The 25498-nt window shown below is 34.0% G+C and overlaps 1 protein-coding gene across 1 annotated transcript in view; it reads right to left on the bottom strand.

The window, feature by feature from the left end:
- Positions 1 to 1285: 1285 nt before the first annotated feature.
- Positions 1286 to 25498, bottom strand: part of LOC140446887 (alpha-tocopherol transfer protein-like) — a 43447-nt gene continuing 19234 nt past the window's right edge. Inside the window, exons 3-6 of the mRNA XM_072539471.1 lie at positions 13358 to 13604; positions 8162 to 8272; positions 5294 to 5396; positions 1286 to 1543 (exon numbers count right to left, since the gene is read on the bottom strand). Of these exons, the coding sequence (XP_072395572.1) occupies positions 1395 to 1543; positions 5294 to 5396; positions 8162 to 8272; positions 13358 to 13604 (610 nt within the window). The 3' untranslated portion in view covers positions 1286 to 1394. The remainder of the gene's footprint in view (positions 1544 to 5293; positions 5397 to 8161; positions 8273 to 13357; positions 13605 to 25498) is intronic.

Genomic DNA, 25498 nt, shown 5'->3' with positions numbered 1-25498 from the left:
AATGTGTTCTTCTACCTCTAGAATTTAAATTATCAATACCTGAATCCGAAATATTACATTCACCACATGCTAGATTATATTCACTGTACGATTTAAATATCTAACTCGTATGTTTTTACTTCCTCATATAACGTCTAAACGAACTGGTCTATTTCATGATATTCAAAAAACTTCCTTTTATTTCTTTATCAGCCAACTCTAATGACCTATACATAATTTATCGATTTGGCAATAACTGTATATTTTAATGATCACCAATTCATCCTATTCGGGAAAACTATGTAGTATGGAATAAAATTTTTGCTATATATGAGTTTTCTACAGCTGGCACCGTTTCTCGCATCCTAATTTCCAGCGTTTTCTGTGCATCTTCGATATCTTCTCTCCATGACCGTCTTGGTCTATCTCGTTTTCTTATAGTGGGCAGAGACTATCTTTTTTGACCATCTATTTTCAGGCATTCGATATAGTATCTATTATGTCTAGGCATTAGGTTAATTTCAATTTCTCTCCTAATGTCTACGTTCCTCATCCTAACAAATCTAGTATGCCGGTAACATCATCTCTAGTCCATTTCTATTGCCTTCATTTTTGATTTGTTTTTTGATTAACTTCCCAAAGTTCGGCGCCGTACTACCCAACACTTTCTATTATTGTTTTATAAATTCTACTTTTATTTTCTTTTGTTATTTTATTATTCCACAATAGTCCGTGTAGCTATCTAGTGGCTTCTCCTCCAGTTTTCTAAGCATATAGTTTATATCGCTCTCGTCTTCAGCTAGAATGGCTTGGTCATCAGCAAAGTGTATCATGTACAATTTCTCGTCTTCGATTGGGATGCTCATATTGCAACATTTTTTTCTCCACACTGAGAAATGCGCCTCATTCAGATATATTTTGAAGAGTGTAGTGTACAGCAATCTTGCTTTAGACCCTTACTAATAGGAATTTCTCTAGTTAATTTTTTTCCAGTTTTAAAGTTTCTTGTCATATTTTTGTAAAGCTGTTGTACTGTCTTTATATTTTTTTTATTCCTTGTTTTTCCATTGCTACCCAGAGCATTGAAAGTGGTACACTATCGTATGCCTTTGTCAGATATATATAGACTACATGAGTTAAAAGGTTGTGGGCTAATCTTTTCTCAATAACCTGCTGTAGAGAAAATATGCTGTCTATACAAAAACTTCCTGCAGGAAAGCCATTTTGTTATTATTTTTTTTTCAATTTTAGTGTTTGCTAGAGTGTTGAGTGGTATAAGTCTTTGTAATACATAAATAAAGTAATTGTTTAAAAGTTTATTAAAAAATTACATATTTATATTAAACATAAATATTACTATTTATTACCAGCTTTAACGACGAAATAAGCTTATTTTGTAATTACTTAATCCTGGCTTAATCCACGTCCAATTTTTTGAAATTCCCATAGTATCCCAAAATTTCTGAATTTTCCAGTGGTTCCGGCCTTAGATCTTCATTTACCCTCATTTTTGTTTTTTTGTCAAATCTATCAGACCATGTAATAAACTCCTCTTTCCATAATTCTAAAAATAATAATAAATTTAATGGTAAGAGATAAATTATTAGGAAATAATACTAATAAACGTTCAGAGTGGTTACAAAATCATCATCATCATCATCTTGGCTTTACAACCCTGTGTGGGTCCTAGCCTCCCCAAGAATTTTTTTCCAGTCGTCCCTATCCATCGCCTTCCTCCGCCAAGCACGTATTTCCCTATTTCTCATATCTTGATCTATGTTATCTAGGAATCTTGTTCTGGGTCTTCCTCTTCTTCTTTTACCAATAGGTCTATCAAGGAGCGTTTTTCTAGCTGGGTCGGTTTGCTCCATCCGCATTACATGGCCTACGCACCTCAGACGTCCTATCTTAATGTGGGTTACAAAATCATTTGATCTAATATGTAACAAACGTTTTGGCGTTAATTTATTAAAAATATTACAGTAATGTTTTGAGTGAACAATAAGAATTTCCCTTTCTCGTATTTAAATCTTAACAAATATTGAAATAAACACCTTGATAAACTGATCTAAGAATTAGCAATCTTTACTAGAATCAAACATCGTCTATCCGTACAGAGGCAGAAGAATCCGATGATATCAAAATCAAATGTGAGGCCCGACAGGGATGTATACTATCACCCTTTCTATTCAACATCTACTCTAAAGATATATTTCAAGAAGCAGTAAATGATGTTGAAGCCGGAATTCGAATAAACGGAGAATGTATTAATAACATCAGATACGCGGATGACACGGTGGTATTCGCTGACAGTTATGAAGCCCTCCAGAAGTTATTGAGTAGAATCACAGAAGTGAGTCCGAGATATGGACTTTCAGTGAACATTAAGGAAACAAAATATATGATAATCTCTAAAAAGAAACAGCTAATTGAAATAAAGAATAGCTAATCTATTCAAATGCCATGATTTATGATTACCCATAAAAGTCAGGTTACTACGATGTTATGTCTTTGCTATACTGTTGTAGGAGTTAATTCGTGAACTCTTACAGAAGTTACCTGCAAGATGATTGATGCTTTCGAAATGTGGCTTTATCGTCAAATCCTAAAGATATCCTATACAGACCACGTGACTAATCAGGATGTTTTATTAAGAATGAAAAAAGCAAAAGAGTTGTTAACCACAATAAAAACAGCCAAAATCGAATTCCTTGGTCACATCATGAGAAACAGCGAAAATATATAGGTTACTGCAATTAATTCTACAAGGAAAAGTGGAAGGAAAACGCGGATCAGGAAGGCGAATGATTTCCTGGCTGAATAATTTACATTGTGGTGTTCTTCTTTTTGTTCTTTCTCTAGATATGTATGTTAGTATTTTTTTTCTTTATTGCTCATAATCTATCTATCATCGATATAGATTTTAAATTAGATGGAGCAGCGGTACATTGTTTTATAATGAAAGACAAGTGGGGGCGTGCTTAACGGGGACCGACTCAATTTCTAAAGAACGAACTTCATCTAATGAACTTAAAAAGTCAGCAAGAACTGAAGGGGAGCGAGAAATATTTGTTAAATAAGGAGCTAGGTCTGGTCTACTGGAGACTTTGGAATAAGAAGCTACAATATCTTCGTAAGTTTTCAAAAAAAAAACTCTCCAGTCTATCAATGATAAATATATTCTAAAGAATGTATTACAGAAGTCTTTCTTATCAGAGATTACGAATTTGACCCTACCAAACTCATGTCACATGCATATTGTTCCACATTTTACGAAAGTGACTGATGATGCTACCTTTAAGCCAATATCTTGTAGGGACTGATCAATTTAATTTAAGGTACCAATTTGGGTCTTTTGTCACTACGTCGATGATAACTTGATAGAATTATATTATTAATTTTACATTAAATCGTTAATTGTAATTATAGAAATAATATCTACTTATCATTTGTGCCTTCTAGACCCATTGCTGGATGGATAATTTCCATCGTTTTCTGTTCTTAGCTATCAGCTTCCAATCTCCCATCTCTCCTATCTTCCCATCTCTATGATATCTTCCATCACTACATCTCTCCATTTCTTTCTTATTCTACCTCTCTTTTTTTACCCTCATACTCTCCAAACAACATTCTTGACTAGTCTATTACTTTACATTCTTTCTAGATGTCTGAGCCATTCTAGTCTACGTCTTTTCAACACTTTTGTTATTGTAGGGTTAGCATACACATGGTACACTTCTGCATTAGTTCGTCTTCTCCATTCTCCCTCTACTACTTTTCCACCAAACATTCTACGAAGTATCTTTCTTTCCCATGCTTCCTCTAATCTGTTTTGTATGGTTTTATTTATAGTCCATGTCTCAGCAGCGTATAGCATTGTGGGTCCAATTATAGTTTTGTATACTCTTATTTTTGTATTACAAGATATATCTTTGGCCTTAATTATTTTGCTAATGGATCCAGCACATCTGTTGCTTTTAGTTAGTCTTAAGCTGATTGTTGATTTCAGTTTCTTCCTTACCTGTCTGATCAATAAGAGTACCTAAGTACATATATATTTATCCACCTTCTCGAATTCTTCAACTTATCCATCCTCCACCTCCAATTTAAAGGAACCCCTGGTAATTATTCCTTTTTTTGGTCGAGATTTCCATGTACTTCGATTTATTAATATTAACTTTCAGTCCCATTTTGGAACTTTCTCTTATCAGTCTTTTTGCTATATTTGCCAGTTCTTTTCCATTTCCTACAATGAGAACCACATCATCAGCATATGCCAAGCATTGGTGCAACTTACAATTTTTTCTAAAACTATTTTGAATAGCAAACAGGTCTGCTTGGTGAACACCTTTTTTCACTTCCGATTTTTCTGAGACTATACCGTTGCATTTCACAGCACAAATGGTTTGTCTAATTGTCATTTTTACCAATCTTACTATTTTTTCTGGCACTTGGTATTCTTTCAGCGTTTCTATTAATTTGTTTCTGTCTATTGTATCGTAGGCGGTTTGTAATTAATATAAAGTACTTAAAAAGTGCTAAAATGTTGTATTCATAGCAATTGATCAGGATTCGTTTTAGTATTTGATCGGTTGTTGATCTTCCTTTCCGAAATCCTCCCTGGTATTTTTCTAGATTCTTCTCTTTATATATTTCTAATGGTTTTTTAATTAGTATGGCGAGCACTATATATATTACCTCCAATAAGGATATTCCTCTAAACCTTGCGCATTCAGGTCTATCTATCTTTTTGTGTACAAAAATTATAATGGTCTTGTTGCATTCTTGAGGCATTTCGTCGGCATCCCACACTTCTAGTATTAGCTCGCTAATTTGGTTTATTAAAGCCTCTCCTCCATATTTTAAGTTTGTCTGCCACAACAATATTATCAATAAGTAACTATAAATAAAGCTTTATACATAAAGATTTTTATTTAAATGACTTGGAAAAAAGAGAAACACATTTTGCATGAAGTTCCTATTGAAGAAATAGTACGATCAAAAGTTGGTTTCATTTGCTTTGAATATGACCATTGTATGTTTACTACGTTCGTAAAAATAATCCATAAGCAAATATATAACAATTGTAAAGAAAAACAGAAGACACAGTTTGGTTTCAAAAATAACTCGAGCACAAGAGAGGCACTTTTTTGTATAAAGTTGCTGAACCACTGGAGAGAAATTCTTTAGGAGGTAGGACCTACACAGGGTTATTAAGCAAATATTTTTGTTATATAAAACAGGTTATTTTCTATAAAATTTAAACTATTATATACAAAATTTAAAGGATGAGATTATATTTATAGGTTATTACCGTTCAGTTCGTCCATTGACTTTTGTTTTCCGCCATAATCTTTTGGCAGGACTTCGGGAGAAATATGTTTGTAGAGATTCTCCAAGTTTTCATGTAAATATATCTGAAATAAATGTTTACTATATTAAACGATTTAAGTGAAAAGTTCTTATCGGTCACAAAATACCCTTTCCTCCTAACCCTAACCCAAAAACAATTCATTAAATCAATTTAAAATTTTTAAAAAGTTTTCATGGTTAGTTGAGGCTTTTACAAATCTTGTCAATTTTTTGTTTTTCCGTAGGTTGAGTCTACATAACCTAAAAATGCATTTTTTTTTCGAAAAAAGCGAACTAATTTTTTTTTGGAGATAATTACAGATTTTTTGATCAGTATTTTAAAAAAAAAATATATTTCTGATTTTTCCCAGATTTTTCCGTAAGCTGCGCCATCTTTAAAAGCCTGAAAAGCTGTTATTTTAGGAGAGTTTTGGAGATTTTCTTCATTTTATAGACTTCATTACTTAGATCAAATCAACCTTTTTTTATAGGTTATATATAATTTCAAGAGAGTCCTTTAGGACATTTAAGAGTTGAGGGAAACGTCTTTAAACTCCGAAAAAGCTATGTTTAGTCAAGGTTAATCATATTTTTTAGATTGATACAACCTGAATCAATGCGCCTTTAATTTATATTCACAATATATATGAAATAAAATATTTTTAGGCCTCAAAGAAAGAAATACACCCATCATTTATGCGAAAAACCCGGTTGTAAAGGGTTGTTTGTGGGTTTTTACTGGATTTACCCAACTTTTTTCACTTTACTACATCATTAAGTAGCGTGATTTCAAAAATTAGTAAAATAACATAAGACGATGTATTTCCCATATTCAGATAAGCTAGAGATTTCTTGAAATATGCAAAAAATCGCTGAAAACCAATTTTCACGTGATTTTTTTTGGGTTTTTGCTGGATTTTTCTAATTTTGTTGACTGTTGTGCGTTATGCTATAAGTTTTTGCCATTTAATGAGAACTATGTATATCTAGTCAAACCTGTTGCGTATAAGTTGGATTCTCAGTATAGTTTACTGATTGATTACTGATTCATACAACACTTCATCTACCTAATCAATTTCTGTCACCATATTAGTCCCTTCGATATAGATCGAACTATATTCTTGTACGAAATCATTAAAATAACTATCGTAAGCGTCTGTTTCTATTATCTCCAATAGTTCTTCATCAGTTACCTTTTAGATTTCGAAACTTTGTTGATTCTTGACAATGACTACAAATGTAATTAAACACACTACATACTAGAGCTAAAACTGTACTAGATAGTGAGGTAAACAAGTCTGCGTAGCAGCTATAAAATATATTTGAAATCTTCGAGAGCACTGACGTCGAGATACGGGCAATCCCCGTCATTCGAACATTTTTTTTGTAATTCGCTTACGTAATATGAAAACACGTAAAGTGTGGGCTAAATTAATGGTCGGATACGCCATTGTGACATGGCCTATCCGACCGTTGTGGTTGATTGTTGTTCTGTGCTCTAGATGATACTGGAGAGCATGGCACCCCAATTTAAGGGGGGCCATGTTGAGAGCCCAATTCTCATCCTTCTTCTTGGTTTAATTTTTTGATCGAGATGATTGGATAGAACGAGAATTTGCATTCCTGGTATGTGCTCAGGAGATAATAGATAGGGTTTGCTCAAACAGGATCATCCCTATTTGCTCTGACAGTTAAGCAGCGCTGAGGGCTTTGAAACTCAAGCTAAGCTGGTTCCTGAGTGCAAAAGAGCACTTGCTGATGTTGCGCGGACTAATAGGGATAATTTGGTATGGACACCGGGATACACAGGTATGGAAGGAAACGAATGGGCTGACGCTCTGACAGGGCTCATTCACTCTGCCAGTGAGATATAAACCTGTGATTGGAGTGCCCTATAGTACTGGTCGGGGTAGTCTCAGAGAGCTTATTCTGTGGAGGTTTCAGGATTCCTGGTCCAGTTGTGGAGGTATAATACAGGCTAGGGTCCACATAGTGGGGCCATCCAAAAGTCTTACAGCCCTAACTTCTAATTCTAGACCGTAGAAGGTGCTCTTTGGTGGTCAATATGCTTACTGGCCACTGTAGTCTCAGGCGGCAGCTTCATCTGCTTGGATTGGCTGAGTTATCCTTAAAGAGACTTGTGGCTTTCTGAGAAGCCACAAAGTTACTAAAGGATAAGACATACAGAACGGCAGGAAGGGCTCAGACTTGGAGCTCCTGCTGATTACTGCAGATATGTAAGTCCGGAATTGTCTGAGCCCCAGAAACGCTGAAGAATAGGTTTTTATGAGCCTATTCCATATGATAGGGGTAATATAATATGAAGGGCTTATAAACTTTGTTCTGCCCAGATCTACCATAACCATAACTACCATAATAATGGGCTGAACCCCAAGGAACAAACCTGATTATAACTTGTTGCAATAAACGGCAATCTATCAAAACTTTCTTATGCTAAACTATAAATATATTTAAGAATCAAATCTGAAAGGAAATTAAATAAATAAAATTATTTTTGAAAAAACTGATGACTGGGATTCTCTGCACTCCGCTCGGGTTTATGAAGGTTAAGCAATTATAGCTCGCTTGTCTAATTTATTATATTTACTAGGATATAACAGCGCTGTCGTATATCCTGATTGGTTTCTTAGTCTACGTGTACACAGAGCTCCAGATAATCGATCATCAGTATAGCCAATTGCTTCTGGTAAAGGTTGATTTCATTATTAATTTTATTTAATATTTTAACTAAAAATAGATAATTTTTCCCATTATGACCGAAAAGAGTGCCGCTTATACGCTATTAGAAAGATAAATCTTCTTTACTTACCCTGTCATATAGCTTCTTCTTTAAAATACCTTTGGCAACTGCCATTATTATATTAATATATGGGGGATAATGAAAAATATGAATTTCTTTTATTCGATTTCTCATTATGTTCTGTAACAAAGAGAGAGTATTTTTAGAACCTGTTTTATTTTTGTTCATCTAAACAAAATTAAAAAATTTTAATTTTTATCCAGATCAGATAATATATTAAATACAAGAAAAAAGTACAGGTAATGCTATGTATAGGAATTAATAGGTTTGATAAATTTGATAAGTTCGGAGTGTGTTCAGCTCTCAATTTTTTTTATTTAGCTTTACATGTATCGACAGCGTAGGTCACTGACACCGGTACAATTTTATTTAATTACATTACAAGAATATACAGTAACATTACAATCGATAAAGAAATACATTAAGTATTAGTACAATTAATAATTATCAAATTCTAAACTACGTTTCTCCTTTTAAATTTTCTGGTAAAGCTTGGTTTCATAGCGGAAATTAATAAGGTTTTGGAATTGATCTGGCGAGCTGAGAATATTGTGTAGATTTCGACTAAAAAGATTCTTTTTTCTGTTGTTGTTCTCAATAAATGTTTATGAGTTAGTCTTATATGGTCAATTCTCAGTCGGCGAATTATATTTTGTTTTTTCGTGTCATGGAAGGAAAGTCAAGATTTTAAACGCTGGGATGGATATCACGACGCTTAAAAGGGATTTTATTTCGGGGATCTTTCCAATACATTTGAGTGATGTTTTTAAAATACTACAGTCGTATTTTATGAAGTTGTGTTTTTAGTCTTCATATTCGAAGACGCGGCTTGTTTCGCAAAGTGGTCGGCTAGTTCGTTACCAGGGATTCCTACATGAGACGGAATCCAGATCATGGTTATGGATATTCCCAGTGAGATTAAACTTTCGAAAGAGTTTTGAATAACTTGATCCAAAGGACGTACCGAGTATATACTTTTGAGAGAATAGATAGACGCTAAAGAATCCGTACATATTGCTACTTTTTTATATTCTGGTGATAGTAAGTTTGTAGCTTGGAGAATAGTATGCAGCAGAAGAGCAGGAGATTATAAGATCTGATTAAATCTGTGTTTGAAGTCACAGCATATCCAACAACTAAAGGACTCTTAGAAGCATCTGTGTATACAATTTGGTCAAATCTGTTATTAGCAATTAATTATTTAAAGGTTTTCCTTTTAAAGGAAAACCTTTCTGGTTTTGTCTGATGCTTATTATAATTAGTTAACGAGAGATTAAAATCTACTTTCAGTTTATTCCAGGGAGGTTCAGGTGATATTAATATTGGAGTTGTGGCTAAAAGATCGATGTTATTTAGATGTGGTGAGAGATGCTGTGGCATAGATTGAAGTTTAATAGAAGAAGGAGAGTTTAAAAGGTAATTACTTAATAATTTATAGGCTGGATTTTCGGTATTAACTGAGATTCGAGATGAATATTTTAAAAGGAGTTGCCGGCGACGTCGTAGCCAGAGGGGAAGTTTATTAGCTTGTCCTTCCTCGATTTAGACAGAGATTTTAATATGTTAAAATTTGTCATGCACTTAGTTTGGAGATCTTTTAAATGACATTTCCAAGTAAGTTTACTGTTAAATGTGAGTCCTAACGTATACTCTTTAGTGTGAGGTAGACAAGTACAAATTACGGTAATGTCAGGATGTATAGTACTGGCTGTCCTGCGATAAAAAAATATGATTTTTGTCTTTTCAACAGAAAAGTTAAATCCACTTACTGAAGTCCATTCAAGCAATTGGTCAATAGCAAATTGAAGCAGTTTACAATGGCAACAGTGTCTTTGCCTTGACAGAAACATTTAAATCATCTGCGTAGAGTGCAAACTTGACTGGAAGCTTAATTTTTACATATATCGTTTAAAGCAAGTATAAAGAGTGTAGTACTCAATACCAACCCATGGGCCACGCCATAAGTTTGTTTGAAAGTTCTAGAGATTTTGCCATTTTCTCTTACGTCAAAGGTTCTATTTGTTAAAAATTGATTAATAAATGAAGATATATTTCCAGATGAACTATACTCCTCGAGTTTAGCTATAATAAGAGGCCTATGCAGAGTATCGAATGCTTTTTCGATATCAAACGAAACAACAATTACGTCTTGTTTGCACTGGAAGGCGTTAATGATTGATGTTTGGACTGCTAGATTGTCTGCTGTATTTCGATGGAATATAAAACCTGATTGTGACAAATTTATTATTTAAAATTTTCTAGGTACCACAGGATTTTTTTATTGATCATTTTCTCCCTAAGTTTGCACATTGTACATGTGAGAGAAATTGATCTGTAAGAATTTAGATCAGTTGAAGGTTTGCCTTATTTTTTAACAGAAATAATTATGGGCAGCTCTCAATTTTGTGTATATTGTGTTAGAAATAGAATTGTGTATTTGTTTGAGTAAAGAATGTTTTAAAAGAGTTTCTTCGTATTTAGTTCTTTAACGCAATAAGTAAGTATTAACCTCAATCAATGGATCAAGTCTAAATCTTAATTCATACGATACCCATAATTAGATATCGATAATGTACAACCAAATAAAGTTATAGTTATAACTACCAAATTTAAAAATATTTTTTATTATGTTATTAATTGTTTATGTAGTAATTACTCTTAAGTTAACTGATGAAGACGTTTTTAAACAATTGAAATTAATTTTTAGAAATTAATTTATTTTAGTGTTTAACTTTTTTCTGTTCGGTCATGCCTGTACAAAAAGTGTAAATATGTGAAATTGAAGACCTCTGTACAAGAACTAAGATTTATCTGATCAACCTGTAACGTTTTAGTCAACCAATTGGCTCCGCTTGGTACTTGTTCCCCGTACTATATTATTCCAAGCGACCTCACTAAATTATAAATATTTTTAATAGCCGTTCCATCCTATATAAGCCGATACAAATTTTTATTCGCTTTCTTTTCAATCATATCACTACAATCATTCTACAATGAAACTTTAGTCACACAAATTGGTTAGTCACACGGTGGTGAAAACATTTTAAATTTTATTTTTTTTTACTGTATACATGTACCTATATTACCTTATTTTCTTTAATATCTTTTCTATAATCTTTTCCTATAAATTTATTTTTATTAATGCCACGCTGTGATCAGAGATTTTGCTGAGATCTTTGTATGAATTTTCCAGCCACTACCGTAGGGAGCAAGCAATAGCCAACCACACTACCTTGGGAAGCAAACAACACCCAACCACACTACATTGGGAAATAATCAGCAACCCCTCATACTACCTTAAATCCACTGATGCATCAGAATATAATTTGAAACCCATTTACCAGCATGGGGACCAAAATGATTACTATAATCTAGACCAACAACCCCCCTTAACCTAACCAACAACCACCGACAGCGCCTAACTTCTACAAAGATCGGAACCCATCCTGGAGAACTGAACGACTCCTTTAGAACGAACTAAAGCTGAGTACTTTTTTATACTTTAATTGTTTTATACCCGCAACTGGACGAATCTTTGAGCCTCAGTTTAAAAATTATTTTTGTTTTACATTCATAATAATATGAATTCTGTTTATTATAATTTAATAAACATATATACCTTTACCACTACTTCGTAAGTTTTTTTTATTTCCTGTACCTTTTTGGGATTGGTCTGGGGAGAGAATGTACAGGTAACGAACCCAGGGCTGAGCAGTCGGACAGAGCATTTCTGATGGTTGGAATGGTGGGCGTTTTTCTCTTGAATATCCATAGGGATATTCGAAGAATTTCTCCCTTCGTTTCTTCCAGCAGTGTGGTGCTGCTTAACGTCCTGGTCTTAATAAGATTAGATGTTACAAACCATTACGGTTTAAGAATCAGGCAAGTCCAGAAGTTGCGTTGAGTCCAGGAGAGATCTGATTTTAGCACCGAAGTGGTCGCGTGTAGGGGGAGATATCGGAGTAGGGATAACACTCATTGGTCCGGTGGTAGAGTGGTACTGGTGTTTAGGTGTTTTGTTATTTGTTTTCAGTTTTGAAATTTTGTTAATAAAAACACATTGTAATTTTGTATTTATTATAGTACGTTTTATACTGTCATCGGAGTTGGAAATCGAGAACGCTCCTTTTCAAAATTCGGGTTGTGAATATGCTCCGAGTGATTTGGATCAACACAAAGAGACAACTTCATTTTTTCAAAACAACATTTTTGCCTCTACAATATGAATGAAAAGTAGAAAATAAATAAATAAGGCTTGTCTAATGTTCCTCTAAAGTGATTAATTTTATTGAGCATCACTTACTCACATTTTCTACAAATATTAATGTTTTTTTCGATTTCTCAACACCTCAGAAAATTGGAGTTACCCGGTTCTTGCACCGAGGTCTTCAATTATGAATATAATTGCGAAGTATGAGAACTGTATTAAATAGAGCTGGTTCAAAGTAATTAGGAGAGACATAATAGTCTCTCCTAGTAATAAACGGTTATACAGATAGGAACCAAATCAAGTTTATAAAAGTCTTACCAATATTGCTGGTGTATTCACTTACGAAATCGTAGTCTGCATATAGGTAGGGTTCACACGCGTGTTTTCTCATCTGTAGCGAACTAACGGTGTTTGCAAGTGTCTAGCGGTACTGTTTTTTGTCAACTAATATATCACAATATCAGGCCTTTCATGCACGAATACTAAGATTGAAGAGTTAAGCACACTGCTGAAGAATTCACAATTCGCTGCTGAAGAAGTCTCGTTGCTACCGGTACAAAAATCAGAGAGAAGTGTCAAAACATGCGTTTTTGACAGACATGCGCAGAGAGCGGAGAGAGTTTATTTTTTATTTTCTAAGTTATGTCTGTATTTCTTGAGGATAGAGTTAGAGTAAGAGTAGGAATGGTTACTAAGGGTTTGATTAGGGTAATAATTTATAATATTGAATTTAAAAATTATAGAAATTAATAAAGCGAAAAATATAACATGATTATTCGAATGTGAAAAATTGAACAATTCCCATGTTATTTGTATATGTCAATTTTCTTCGATTTTCTGTATTATCTTTTTAATTTTATGCCTTTGTACTTTTTAAATACTATTTAATAATATTATTTAATCTTACTTTAATTACTCATTTGTTAAACATAAGAGAAATTGTCGCCATTTATAAATTTTGATAGAGAAATAATAAAGTTTTTCTAAGAACTTACTTGTAAAATTAAAACTATTGTTTTAAACACAATTGGTGTGTATTTGAGCACATGACCCATTTTTAAATTACTTCCATCCATTATAAGAACTTCACCCATTACCAAATCAACGTGCGTCCTTATTTCGTACACATTTTGTAGATGAGTTACCATCATCATCGGATCAAAGTGAGTAGAGTCTTCTTTAATTGCAAATATTGATACTCGTTGTAAAGAATCTGTTAACTTCGGCATGGTTACTATCATTCTACAAAGTTAAAAACACAATTAATATTCAGCGATACAGTTTTCAAATTTGTAAATACGGTACTTTAGGCCAAAGTGAATGACTTTTACAATGTTAGCTTGTACGCTTCTATTATTTATCAGTTGCTATCAACAAGTCCTCACAGATACTTTGTCGCATGTAGCTAATTTCGTTAATAACTTAAACATCTTAGTTCTTTAACATCAATTTTTTTTATTAAATTTGCAAATCTACAATCTGTTATTACAAGCTACTAGTAAATGTGAGTATTGCAAATACATAAGAGGAGAAATTATCCACTGATAACACTCCCAATACTAACACTAAGAAATTAAATTAATGTAGGATTATAATTTAAAACTAAAATTGAAATGAAAATTAAAATTAAACCCGTAAAATAGTTTCGAAACACAATTCAGATTTCTGCCTTAATCTGAGCCTTCTAAAAATTGCAAGGCAAAGCAGACATTGATAAAGATGTTAATAGAGACATGAGGAATCTAAAATTTGCATTCCACGACATGTATCCTCAACTAAGCAGAAATAATTAGCGAATTGGTTTCTTGTACTCATACAGAGTAGATCCGAATAAAATGAAAAGACAGTCAAGATTTGATTTCACGTACAAAGCGTCTATGTATCTGTTTATACGTATTTCGCCCTAATAGGGCTCGTCAGAACAGATATTCATAGGCGTTCTCAACGTGAAAAATAAATCTTTTCTGTCTTTTAAGAAGCAACACTAAAATGGCTTCGAAATGGACGCAATAGCGACATCTGATCTGACAAATCCGTAAAATAGTTTCGAAACACAATTCAGATTTCTGCCTTAATCAGAGCCTTCTAAAAATTGCAAGGCAAAGCAGACGTTGATAAAGATGTTAATAGAGACATGGGAATTAAAATTAAAATTGAAATTAGTAAATAAAGTCTGTTGGCCACTGTCTCTTCAATCTTCGTCTGACTTCTGGTTGGAGGTGTAGTTGTCTTGTTTCCTCGTTGGAATGGATGGTTGGTGTTGTAAATAGAATAATGAGGTATCTTAAACATCATTTTGTCGGTGAAATGGGTTTTCGATATGAGCAGAACATCAATTTTGTTATGTTCAAGAAAGTTAGTAACTTCTGTGTTGAGGTTGCCTAGGCCGTTGGCATTCCATTGTGTAATTCGTGGTGACAAATTCCATTACTGAATTTATTTATTACTGTGAAAAGCATGTTTAAGATCACGCTATTTTGATTTATTAGTTGTTAAAACATAGCTTTGAATTCGTTAAGGAAACTCTTCATCATCTCTCCAATGTCACTGTTTGTATTACATACATGTGTTCCACTTGTTATTTGAGCGTAGGTTGCATGATTTTGGTTGTACGAGTTCGTATTATTAGGGACATTATTTACATTTGTTTCACCTGTTGCTTGTGTGTAAGTCGCGTGATTTTGATTGCTAAGTTTGGATTATTCTGTACTGTATTTCTGTTATATTGCAGTTGATTGTTCGCTGGAGTGTGCGATGATGCTCCTCTTGCTCTGTTTCTACTGCTAATTAACTCTTTATATATCATGCATCCTTTGTAATTTGCAATGTGTACTCCATTGCAGAGAGCGCATGTGGCAGGTGTGTCCCTAGATTTTTTAAAATCGGCTGACATATGGTTGCCTCCACATTTGACACAGCGATAAGGTCTATTACAGTATGTCTTAATTAGAGTGTCCATACAATTGGCATCTGGTACACTGGACAATATTATTCTTTTTATACATTATCATCATCACGTAGCGCTACAACCCTGGGTGGGTCTTGGCTGACTGTACAACTTTTTTCCAATTTGTTCGGTCTTTCATCAACCTAGGGTCAAATGGAATGTTCATTTTCTGGAGATCTGCTTGGATGTTATCTCTTCATCGTATTCTGGGACGTCCAAGTGGTCTTTTGCCTGTGTGAATCTCCTCCCATACACAATTCTTTTTATACGGTGGCTCAATAACTATTTTCGCGTTATTTATAAATTGAATTTCATATATCTTTTATTATTTTGATTAGGTTCTATATCAACGTAGAACATCATTAGAGGGTCCTTACTTACTCTGAGTTTTATATTTACAACATTGCGTACTAAATGCCCATGTTTTTCTATTTCACTTTTTATTATATTAATGGGCACTGTATGATGTAGATTACGAATTACAACTCTGTATGCTCTATCCTCTTTCATTTGGTACGTATGAAGCACAATTTTTTTGCTGTCTAAATGTCTTACCAGTTTTCGGTATGTCTCAGGGATTTTTTTTATGGTGTTGTTTTTTAATGCTGTAGAGTAGTATGTCTGTTTTTGTTACTTCCGATAGGTTATTAACCATTTTATTGTATTCAGTAATACCATATATAAAAATTGGTGGGGATTTAGAGGTTGCTGGAGTTTCGTTGGTATTTTCTGTACAGTTATTGTTGTCGTTTTCGTTTTCATTTTGTAGAATCTGAAATTTATTGCTGGTTACTACCGGGTCTTCATTTTCTGTTGATGTCGGAGGATTAATTTTACGTTTTTTGTTACTATGTTTTATAGTTTGCCATTCGTGGATGTCCGATGACTCAATGTCGCTGATTTCCCCTGAAGATTCTTCACTTTGTAATGTATGGGTTTGTAATGTATCTGTCTGAATAGAATCAGAAGCTTCATTTTGAGGTGTAGATAATGTGAGATTTATTTTAGGATTGTATTGACAGTTTGAGGAAGATTGTGATATTACTTGGTTAGGAACATAATATATTGTTGTTGGTGGGTTGTTTAAAATTTGTGCTGAATTTGGTTGTAAATTTTGAGAAAAAAAGACATTTGGGCATTCTGGTTGAATTTGCTGTTGCTGATATTGAATATTTGTAGGTTGGCCATTAACAGTAGCAGTATAAAAAGGAACACTCACCGATAAATCTGGTGGAGAATTCATTTTAATTGTTAAAACTGTATATTTTAATTTTTAAATAGTTTATAAGTAGTATATCCACTTGATACATGATCATGACGATAATAACGAGGCCGGAGCCCGTTTTTAATCACCACTATAAACTTTCGCCTAATTCCTATCGATGTTTACAGGTCAAGAGTCAAATGAATACTAACATCAAATATGTAATTTAAAATTAATTCAACAACATTTTAAGTGTTTTTACTTATGTATTTAGAAGATTCAAACATGCAAATCCAGATAGCACTGATGATGGAATAGTTATTCTGAAAAAGTTCTGTGATGTAGGCCGATAGGGTTTTTATATTATTAAACCTATACGATTTTTTTTTAATGAAGTTGCCCTTATGTTGTAGCTTATTTCATGAGAGTGCCGCCTCCTCAATACTTTGTCAGAGCTGTCCCTAATGCTGTCACGTCCAAAAATGACCTATAAAAAGCTGTACAACTTTTATACATTATTGCCAAAAATACACCTGTGAAATTTCCAAAATCGAAACAAAATTCATGGCCTGCCACGACAAAAAAAAGTTTCAGATCTGTATTGCTAATACCGGCTTGAAAAATCAATAATTTTAAACTTTTAGGATTTGACCTATCATACGGATATGCAAGTGACATATAAAATCTATCTTTAATAGAATTTGCGGCAGAATAAGAAGAATGATAGCTAATAAATGCACAAAAGATGCCTAATTAAAGTTTTGTAATACAATTGCTGTATCAACACTTCTGTATATTTGAGAGACGTGGTTAATAAAACAAAAATATATTTCATGAATCATCACGAGACGACAGAAATGAAATTTTTAAGAAGCGTTAAGGGATGTACAAAGATCAGTTAAGAAACATTGAAATCAGGAAAGACCTAGGCATATTCTCAATGAAACACAAAATACACCACTACCGTACCAACTGGTAGTTCTACGTAGATATATGTAGTGGATAACGCATGTCAAAAAAAGAAATAAAATACCACCCACGAGAAAGGCGCTGCATGAGACGCCGTCGAAAAAAATGGGCGGTTGAGGTGCAACAGTTCCTAATGCCTAATCCGTAAAGAAGGTGTCGAGGACGATGAAGGTGCTTTGTACCTCTTCCAAGCAATAAATAATTGATGGTTTAATTTTTCTGATACTACGATTGTCGTACCAAATAATGATAATACCGATTTTATTGTTAAAATATTCTTACAATCCTTTTGATAACTATTTCGTTGAAGTTCTGACAATTTTTTAAAGAAATATATTTTTTTTAAATATGTCAAGGAAATTTAATTCTCAGTACAAAATACGCAATTCCTTAATACTAGTCCGTTGGATTTTAATTTAATAATAACAAGTGCTAAACGATTACCAGCCTTGAGCCTTGTCCACTAACCTGCATCGTCGTTCGAAAATGTATTGCTTTTACTACCAAATATACAAAATAAAGTCCTACCAGAGATCTAAGAGAGTCATTAATATTTATTATCGATAAGTGTCTACCGCAAGACAGCGGAGTATCTTCCCGGGACAGAATTGTACTTTTATTTTCAATTTGCATTGCTTATTTAATTGTTAGGCGTGTTTAAAAGCCGGTCTTTATCTTTGTCTACGAAAGTTATAATAGTTGCAGAAATATTTACATACATTAGTCACATATATACAAAACTTTATCACTTCTAAATAGAGTACAAAAAGAACAGGCAAAAATACTTTGGAAAATTATTTTTAAAATTGAGGTGGGTCTAAAAGCTGGTTTTATACCGTTATCAACTGAATTTAAAAATATTTACATAAATTACGTATACATAGAAAGTTTACCATTTATAAATACAATTCAAAAAGTACTTACATTTAAAAAAAATTACATGGACAAGTCAGTTTCACTATCACTCTCGTTATCTAGATTTATAATAATTGTTTCTTTAAGCAACCTATCTGTATTTATATAAGATCTTTTTATTTTTAGAACATGGGCAACACTATTCTCCAGCTGTCATTGGCTATTTTCTCCATTTTTAATTCAATTTATATCATATGTGTTCAATCGGATTGAACATGCAATAGTAAGGAGGAAGTGTTAATACTGTATGACCCATTTCTTCCGCCAAACCATCGCAATAATATTGTTTTCTAAAGGAAAATGATTTTAAAGTTTCAATTAATTGTTTTTTAGAATAATTATCTTCATAATATATATCATTTTCCAGTATATATTCCTGGATTCTAAATTTGGTGTCATTAGAACATGAAACTTTATTCAGCCTACGACTGTGGTAGTGTGTCCATCATAATTACACTGTTTGGTGGTATATTTGGCAATAACTTCGTTGAAAATCAGTTTTCAAATAATTTTAGCATGAGATCATTATGATAGTCAACACGAGAGTTCTTAATGTTTTTGCATGGCAAGGCTAAAGCATTAGGTATAAAACCATTTTTTGTTCCTGCATGGATTATTGTAACACGTTTTCCTTTATTAGATAAATCTTTTGTTGTACAGCGACCGAAAGAATCTGCCCAACCATATTTTGGAACGTCATGGGTGTCAAACCACATCTCATCCAGATAAGCAATATTTCTCTTCCCCTTTCTCTGTATTTATGAATTTGAATTAAAAATTCTGTCCTCCATATTTGTAGACGAGCAGATTCCATAATCACTTGGCGTTTATCGATCATTTTTATTATAAACCCGTTTTTTAGACGACATTGACTTACTATATGACTGCAGCCCTTAAATTCCTGTGTCATCACTCTGCAAGTTTTGCATGATGGTTTTTAACATGGGGACCATCTGTTCTTCATACATGTTATACATTTTTCTTCTAATAATCTCCACATCACACCGGTCTAGTTTCCTACACATACCAGCGTGTTTTCTTTTTCTTCTACTTACTATCGATTGTTTTATTATGGACCACACTGTTCATTGGTCTTCGTGTTAAGCCTGCTAAGAAAAATTATAACATGTATGAAGAACAGATGGTCCCCATGTTAAAAACCATCATGCATATGTTGCAGAAGGTTAACATATGAATCAAGTGCTGCAGTGAGACAGTAAGGCAATGTCTTATAAAACACGGCTTTAAAATAAAAACAATCGATAAAAGCCAAGTGATTATGGAATCTGCTTGTCTACAAATATGGAGGACAAAATTTTTAATTCAAATTCATAAATACAGAGAAAGTGGAAGAGAAATTGTTTATCTGGATCGGATGTGGTTTGACATCCATGACGTTCCAAAATGTGGTTGGGCAGATTCTTCTTGTTGCTATACAACATAAGTTTTATCAAATAAAGAAAACGTATTACAATAATCCACGAAGGAAAAAAAATGGTTTTGTGCTTAATACTTTAGCCTTGTCATGTAAAAACATTAAGGATTCCCGTGTCAACTATCATAATGACACAACATCAGAATTATTTGAGAACTCATTTTCAACGAATTTATTACCAGATGTATCACCAAACTGTGTAATTGTGATGAACAAAGCCAGGTACTACAGTCGTAGGCCGAATAAAGTTCTAGTGACACAAAACTCAGAATCCAGGAATATATGCTGAAAAATGATATATTTTATGAAGATAATTATTTAAAAAATAATTACTTGAAACTTTAAAATAATTTTTCATCAGAAAATAATATTATTGCGACAGTTTGGCGAAAGAAATGGGTCATATAATATTAAGACTTCTTCCTTACTATTGCATTTTTAATCCTATTGAACCTAAAATGTTTTTGCCTCTGTTCTTTAGTAGACAATGATAAAGACCGGCTTTTAAACACACCTAACAATCAAATAAGTACTGCAAATCGAAAATAAAACTACGATTATGTCCAGAGGCGATCTCCCGCTGCCTTGCAGTAGCTACTTATCGATAATAAATATGAATGACTCTCTTAGATTTTTGGTAGGAGTATATTAATTTCGGCACTTCCGTTCTGATACAGTCAGTTTATTAAATATTTTTGTAGCTATTTTGCATATTTGTCGTACAAAATTAATATAATAAATTTATCGGTAAGGTGTTATCATCATCATTCTCTTTGCCTTTATCCCTATGCGGGGCCGACTTCCCTAATTACATTTCTTCGTAAGTGACTATCTTGGATCATATCAATATTAATACCCTTTACCGACATGTCCTGCAATCATATCAATATTAATACCCTTTACCTTTTTTGTTCTTCTCCTCCCACTACTTCTAGGAACGTGCAGATTAGCATTTCTTCGTATTGGGCGATTAACATCTCTACGTTAAACATGACCAAATTATCTTAACCTATGCTCTCTCAGCTTGGTAAAAATTGGTGCCACCCCTAGACTTCCCCTAATATACTTATTCCTAGTTTTATCCTTTTTTGTCACTACAATCATCCCTCTAAGTATTCTTAATTCCGACATACGCATTAAATGTATCTTTTTCTTTTTAACTGCTCAACATTCAGTTCCGTACATCATAGCTGGTCTTATGGCTGTTTTATAGAATTTTCCCTTCAGCTTCCTTGGAATTTTTCTGTCACACAATACACCACTCGCTTCCTTCAATTTTATTCATCCAACCCTATAGCATGCATCCTTATCTATTTCCCCATTTTCCCGTATTACCGATCCTAGATACTTAAAACTATTACTTTTCACAATCACTTCACCATCCAAATATATCATTCTATTTGTACTAACTTCGTCTTTATATAAATCTTCCAAATACACTGTTCACGTTTTTGTTCTCTCTTTCACTATTTTCTACTAACACTACATCACTAGCATACCATAAGCAGCACGAAATATTAGCCTGTAGTTTCGTTGTTATTTGATCTAGAACTAATAAGAATAAATAAGGACTAAGGCACCGAGCCTTGGTGCAATCCTACTTTCACATGAAATTTATCAGTTTCTCCCACACCTGTCATAAACTAGTTGTTACTCCCTCATACATGTCTCTCACAATTTTTACATATTCACCGGGGACTCCTTTCGTATTTAGTAACCACCACAGAATCTCCCGAGGAACTCTATTGTATGCTTTCTCAAGATCAATGAATTTCTCCCATATTTTGTGGTGTGACTAAGTAGTTTTAGGACTCTGAAGTTTGTACATTGTTGTACTGTACATCTCCCTTGTTTTTGTAGACAGGTACTAATAAACTGCTTCTCTATTCTTCTATTTGCATTTGTCCAACTTCCATAATTCTAATAAATAGACCTGTTAACCAATTTGTCCCTGTCGCTCCAAATGATTTCCACACTTCCCCAGGAATATCATTTGGCCTAACTGCTTTTCATTTCTTTATTTTTTGAATTGCTTGAGCAATTTTCTTCGTTTGTTTATTTCGGTCACCATTGCTGTTACCGTCTTCGTTAACTCAACTGGTTGTCTGTCAAATTCTTCATTTAACCCTCCAGTGTCCAAGCAGCGGCACTCCGTGCCGCAGTTTTAATATTTTAATAATTTTTACCAACATTCTTTCATATGAGCTACTGTCTATTTAGATATGTGCAGGTGACTATATTTAAAATATTACCTGCTGATGTCACATTTCCTAAAGTGTTGTATTAGTTTGATATTAACCATTGAAGTGGGAGTTGTCCAATAACGGCATTCTGTACAATTAAGTATTTGACAAAAATTGAGTTGCAAGAGATTGCGGAAAATCTGTCTGATTTCGACGAAGATATTGCTGATTTTAGTGATATAGGTGGAGAACAAGAAATTATTGAAAATGATAATCACGACAGCAAATCGGAACTATCTAGTAGCGATAATAACGATGATATATGTCCGTTACAAGAGCCTGACGATGGTGATTACCAATTTTATATGGGCAAGGATGAAGAAAATTTGAAAAAGTACCCCAATAGATTATGGCAATAAAACTAGAGAAAAGAATATTATGAAAGAAGTTCCTGGACCAAAAGGTAATGCAAAAAACGTATTGAATCCATTAAATTCGTTTCTTTTATTTATAAATGCAGCTATGATTGACAGTTACTTGCACTAATATATATCAACAACAGAAGAGCAAATAATCTATCTTGCCAGAGAGACGACAGAAATTGCAAATTATCCTCGTAATGAAATAAAAGCTTTGTTTGTAATCTTATTTATTCTTGCAGTAAAAAAAGGAAATCATGTAAACGTTCAAGAAATATGGGCATATAAAGAATCGGTATAATACGGGCCAGAGCTGCATTTGGTTACAAAAGATTCCTTTTTCTCCTTTGTGCTCTTTGTTTTGATTATGTTGGGACACGAAACGATAAATTAGCTGCTATTAAAAGTATATACACAGACTTACTGAATAATTGTATAAGTAACTACTGTTTGGGGAAATACGTCACTGCTTCACCCTTTTACCAAACCAGCCAAATATGTCATAAAACTCTATGCACTTTGAGATAGCAGGTTTTACTATACTTGAAATTTCGAGATATTGTCGTACGGCCGTAGCGTCCTCCTGGTTTTCAGGAGTTTCTGGACGATCTACGACCGCCGCTCTTGAAGAGGATCTCAAGTTTCGAGAGTCCATCTTCGTTTTCAAGGAGTTTATTGGGATACCGGCCGTTACGGGCAAGAAGATCCGCCGAACCTTTGTGGTAGGTGAGGGGACACCGGCAATCAGAATTCTCTAACCGTTCGAGCTTTCTTACAGATAAAATGTTCTTACATGAATTATATATATGTTAGAATTCTGATGCGTGGTGTATACCTCAAGTTCCACAGAGATGTCGGCCTTCTCACGTCGTGGAGCCGCGTTCCCTCTCCTCGAGAGAGGTACAAGAATGCCGGCCGTGTCGACCCTTCCTGCTGCCAGTCGCTTCGTATAGCTACCTTTTCGCTAACAGTATTTGATATAGTTACTATTTGCGTAAGGTTTCGGAGACGAAACGTTATTGCAGCTCAACCTGATCGGAAAAGCAATTACAAGTCCCCGTCGGGGCTTTTATTCGCTCTTTACCGTGACAGGCCCAAATAACGCTGTGGTCAGTTCGACACGATGTGAGGTAGTTCTAAGACCAATGTCTTTTCTATCTGAGTAAGTCGTGTTCTACTGTCAGGAAGCGTTTTGCAGTCGACACGCCGGTTCTCGTCCACTTGATGATTTAACTTCTAAATTGAATAACCATTATTAAGTATTTCTTCAATTCAGGACGTCTTCGACGATAACAGGATAGCGGTAATAAATAAAAACTCAAAGGTAGCTTGGTAGCGCACCGAACCAACAAGGTCTTACGGGGCTAGTAGTGTATGTGCGACTGGACCCCGATCGGAAGATGTGCTGTTCTTTTATACACATCGTGTTTGAGAAAATTCAGCACACTTCCGCCGAGAGGCCAATGACAGCGCAGTTAATAACGAGTACTGTGATTGGCCGGCCAAAGTAACAATCTTTGTCGTGATTGGTTACCTTGGCGACACTCCCTCCCCTCCGAAGACGTGTTGGTAGGGTGTTTTTTTATTGAAAAAAATTAAGAAAATTTACAAAAATTTTTCAGTAAACATATGAAATTCAAAATTAATAAACATATGTAAAAGAAACGAAAACATTGGTACAATATAATTTCAATATATAATTGTAGCAAAGGAAAATTCTTATAGCTAGGCCATTTATTAAAAATAAAAATAGTCATAATTAAGACATTAAATGTTCAAGTTATAAGTCAAAAAGGTATATATAAAACAAAGAAATTGTGATAAGGTTACAATTAATACACAGTGTGAAAATTGTTAAGTGGAATATCGACTCGGTATCTCTCCAAGTGCATAAATTCGTGAAACATATTTAATTGGTTACCGCAGAGTGTCTATCCAAGTTGAAATGTGCCTTGTACAATATTTTAAGGCATGAAATATTTATAAAACTTGAAATGATTGTGACACTTATAGAGCTGTAACGATAATATAAAATATATAATTTCACTCGAAAATACATGTTATGCGAAATATTCCTGCAAGGAAAATGTTTTAAGATAATTTATTAAGAAAATTAAACGTCAAAGTACAATAATTCTCAGCTAAATCTAAATCAGCTTCGAAATTATTCTAAGTTTTTACACTTCTATTGGGAAGTTGCCAGACAGACTAAAACTTTTGAACTGAAAATATATTACTTGTAAATAAAATTAGGTAAAATTGATTTCTGCAATCTTCCAATATAGTTGTAAAAATTAAAAAAAAATACTTAAAGAGTATGAAAAAAAAGAGAAAATTTTCAATATTAAATTGTCTTTTGAGGGTATAAAAATGTAGAAAAATCTAAAATGTCAATGTGTGGTGTTTAAACACTTGTAAAATTTCGCGGTTAAAATATCAAATTCACTTGGCAAAGTTTGTAAATATGACGAAAAGTTTTAAAGATTTACACTTAGAAAAGTTTGTAAAATGTTTTTATATGGGAAAAAAGAGAATTATTAGTCTGTTTAAACACTTACGTGGGGCTTATACGGGGGCATCCCGTGGTGGTGGAGCTGGCCTGATGTCGTCTACGTGGATGACTCTGTCGACATCTTGATCTCTACGTACTTCGTACGTATGGTCTCCTGCCACTCTGAGGATGGTGTGGGGGCCCGTCCAGGTGGGGCCGAAGTTCCCTCTGGTATGGTTCCTTACCAAGACTTGTTCGCCTTGTAAGTAGGTTCTGGGTTGGCGGACATCCTCGTTCTCTGGGAAGAGATTCCTGGCGTATAGGGTGGCTCGTTGAACGGCTCGTTCGACCCTCTGCTGGCGTGTCTCTTCTCGTCTCACCTGGTGCTCAGTTTCCTGAGATCTTCTCGGTCTGTAGCCCAGTAAAAGTTCCGCCGGAGTCTGGCCTGTGGCTTCATTTTGGCGGGTACGAAGGCTGAAAATAACATCAGCTAGGTAGGATTCCCATCTGGGGTCCTCAGTGGATGAATCTCGTGCACGAAGACCTTTCTTCAATTCTTGGACTCGTCTCTCT

Source organism: Diabrotica undecimpunctata, chromosome 7 (genome assembly GCF_040954645.1).
Source record: "Diabrotica undecimpunctata isolate CICGRU chromosome 7, icDiaUnde3, whole genome shotgun sequence".
Lineage (NCBI taxonomy): Eukaryota > Metazoa > Arthropoda > Insecta > Coleoptera > Chrysomelidae > Diabrotica > Diabrotica undecimpunctata.
The sequence above is the reverse complement of the archived record's forward strand: the minus strand, read 5'-3'. Positions and strand labels throughout refer to the sequence as shown.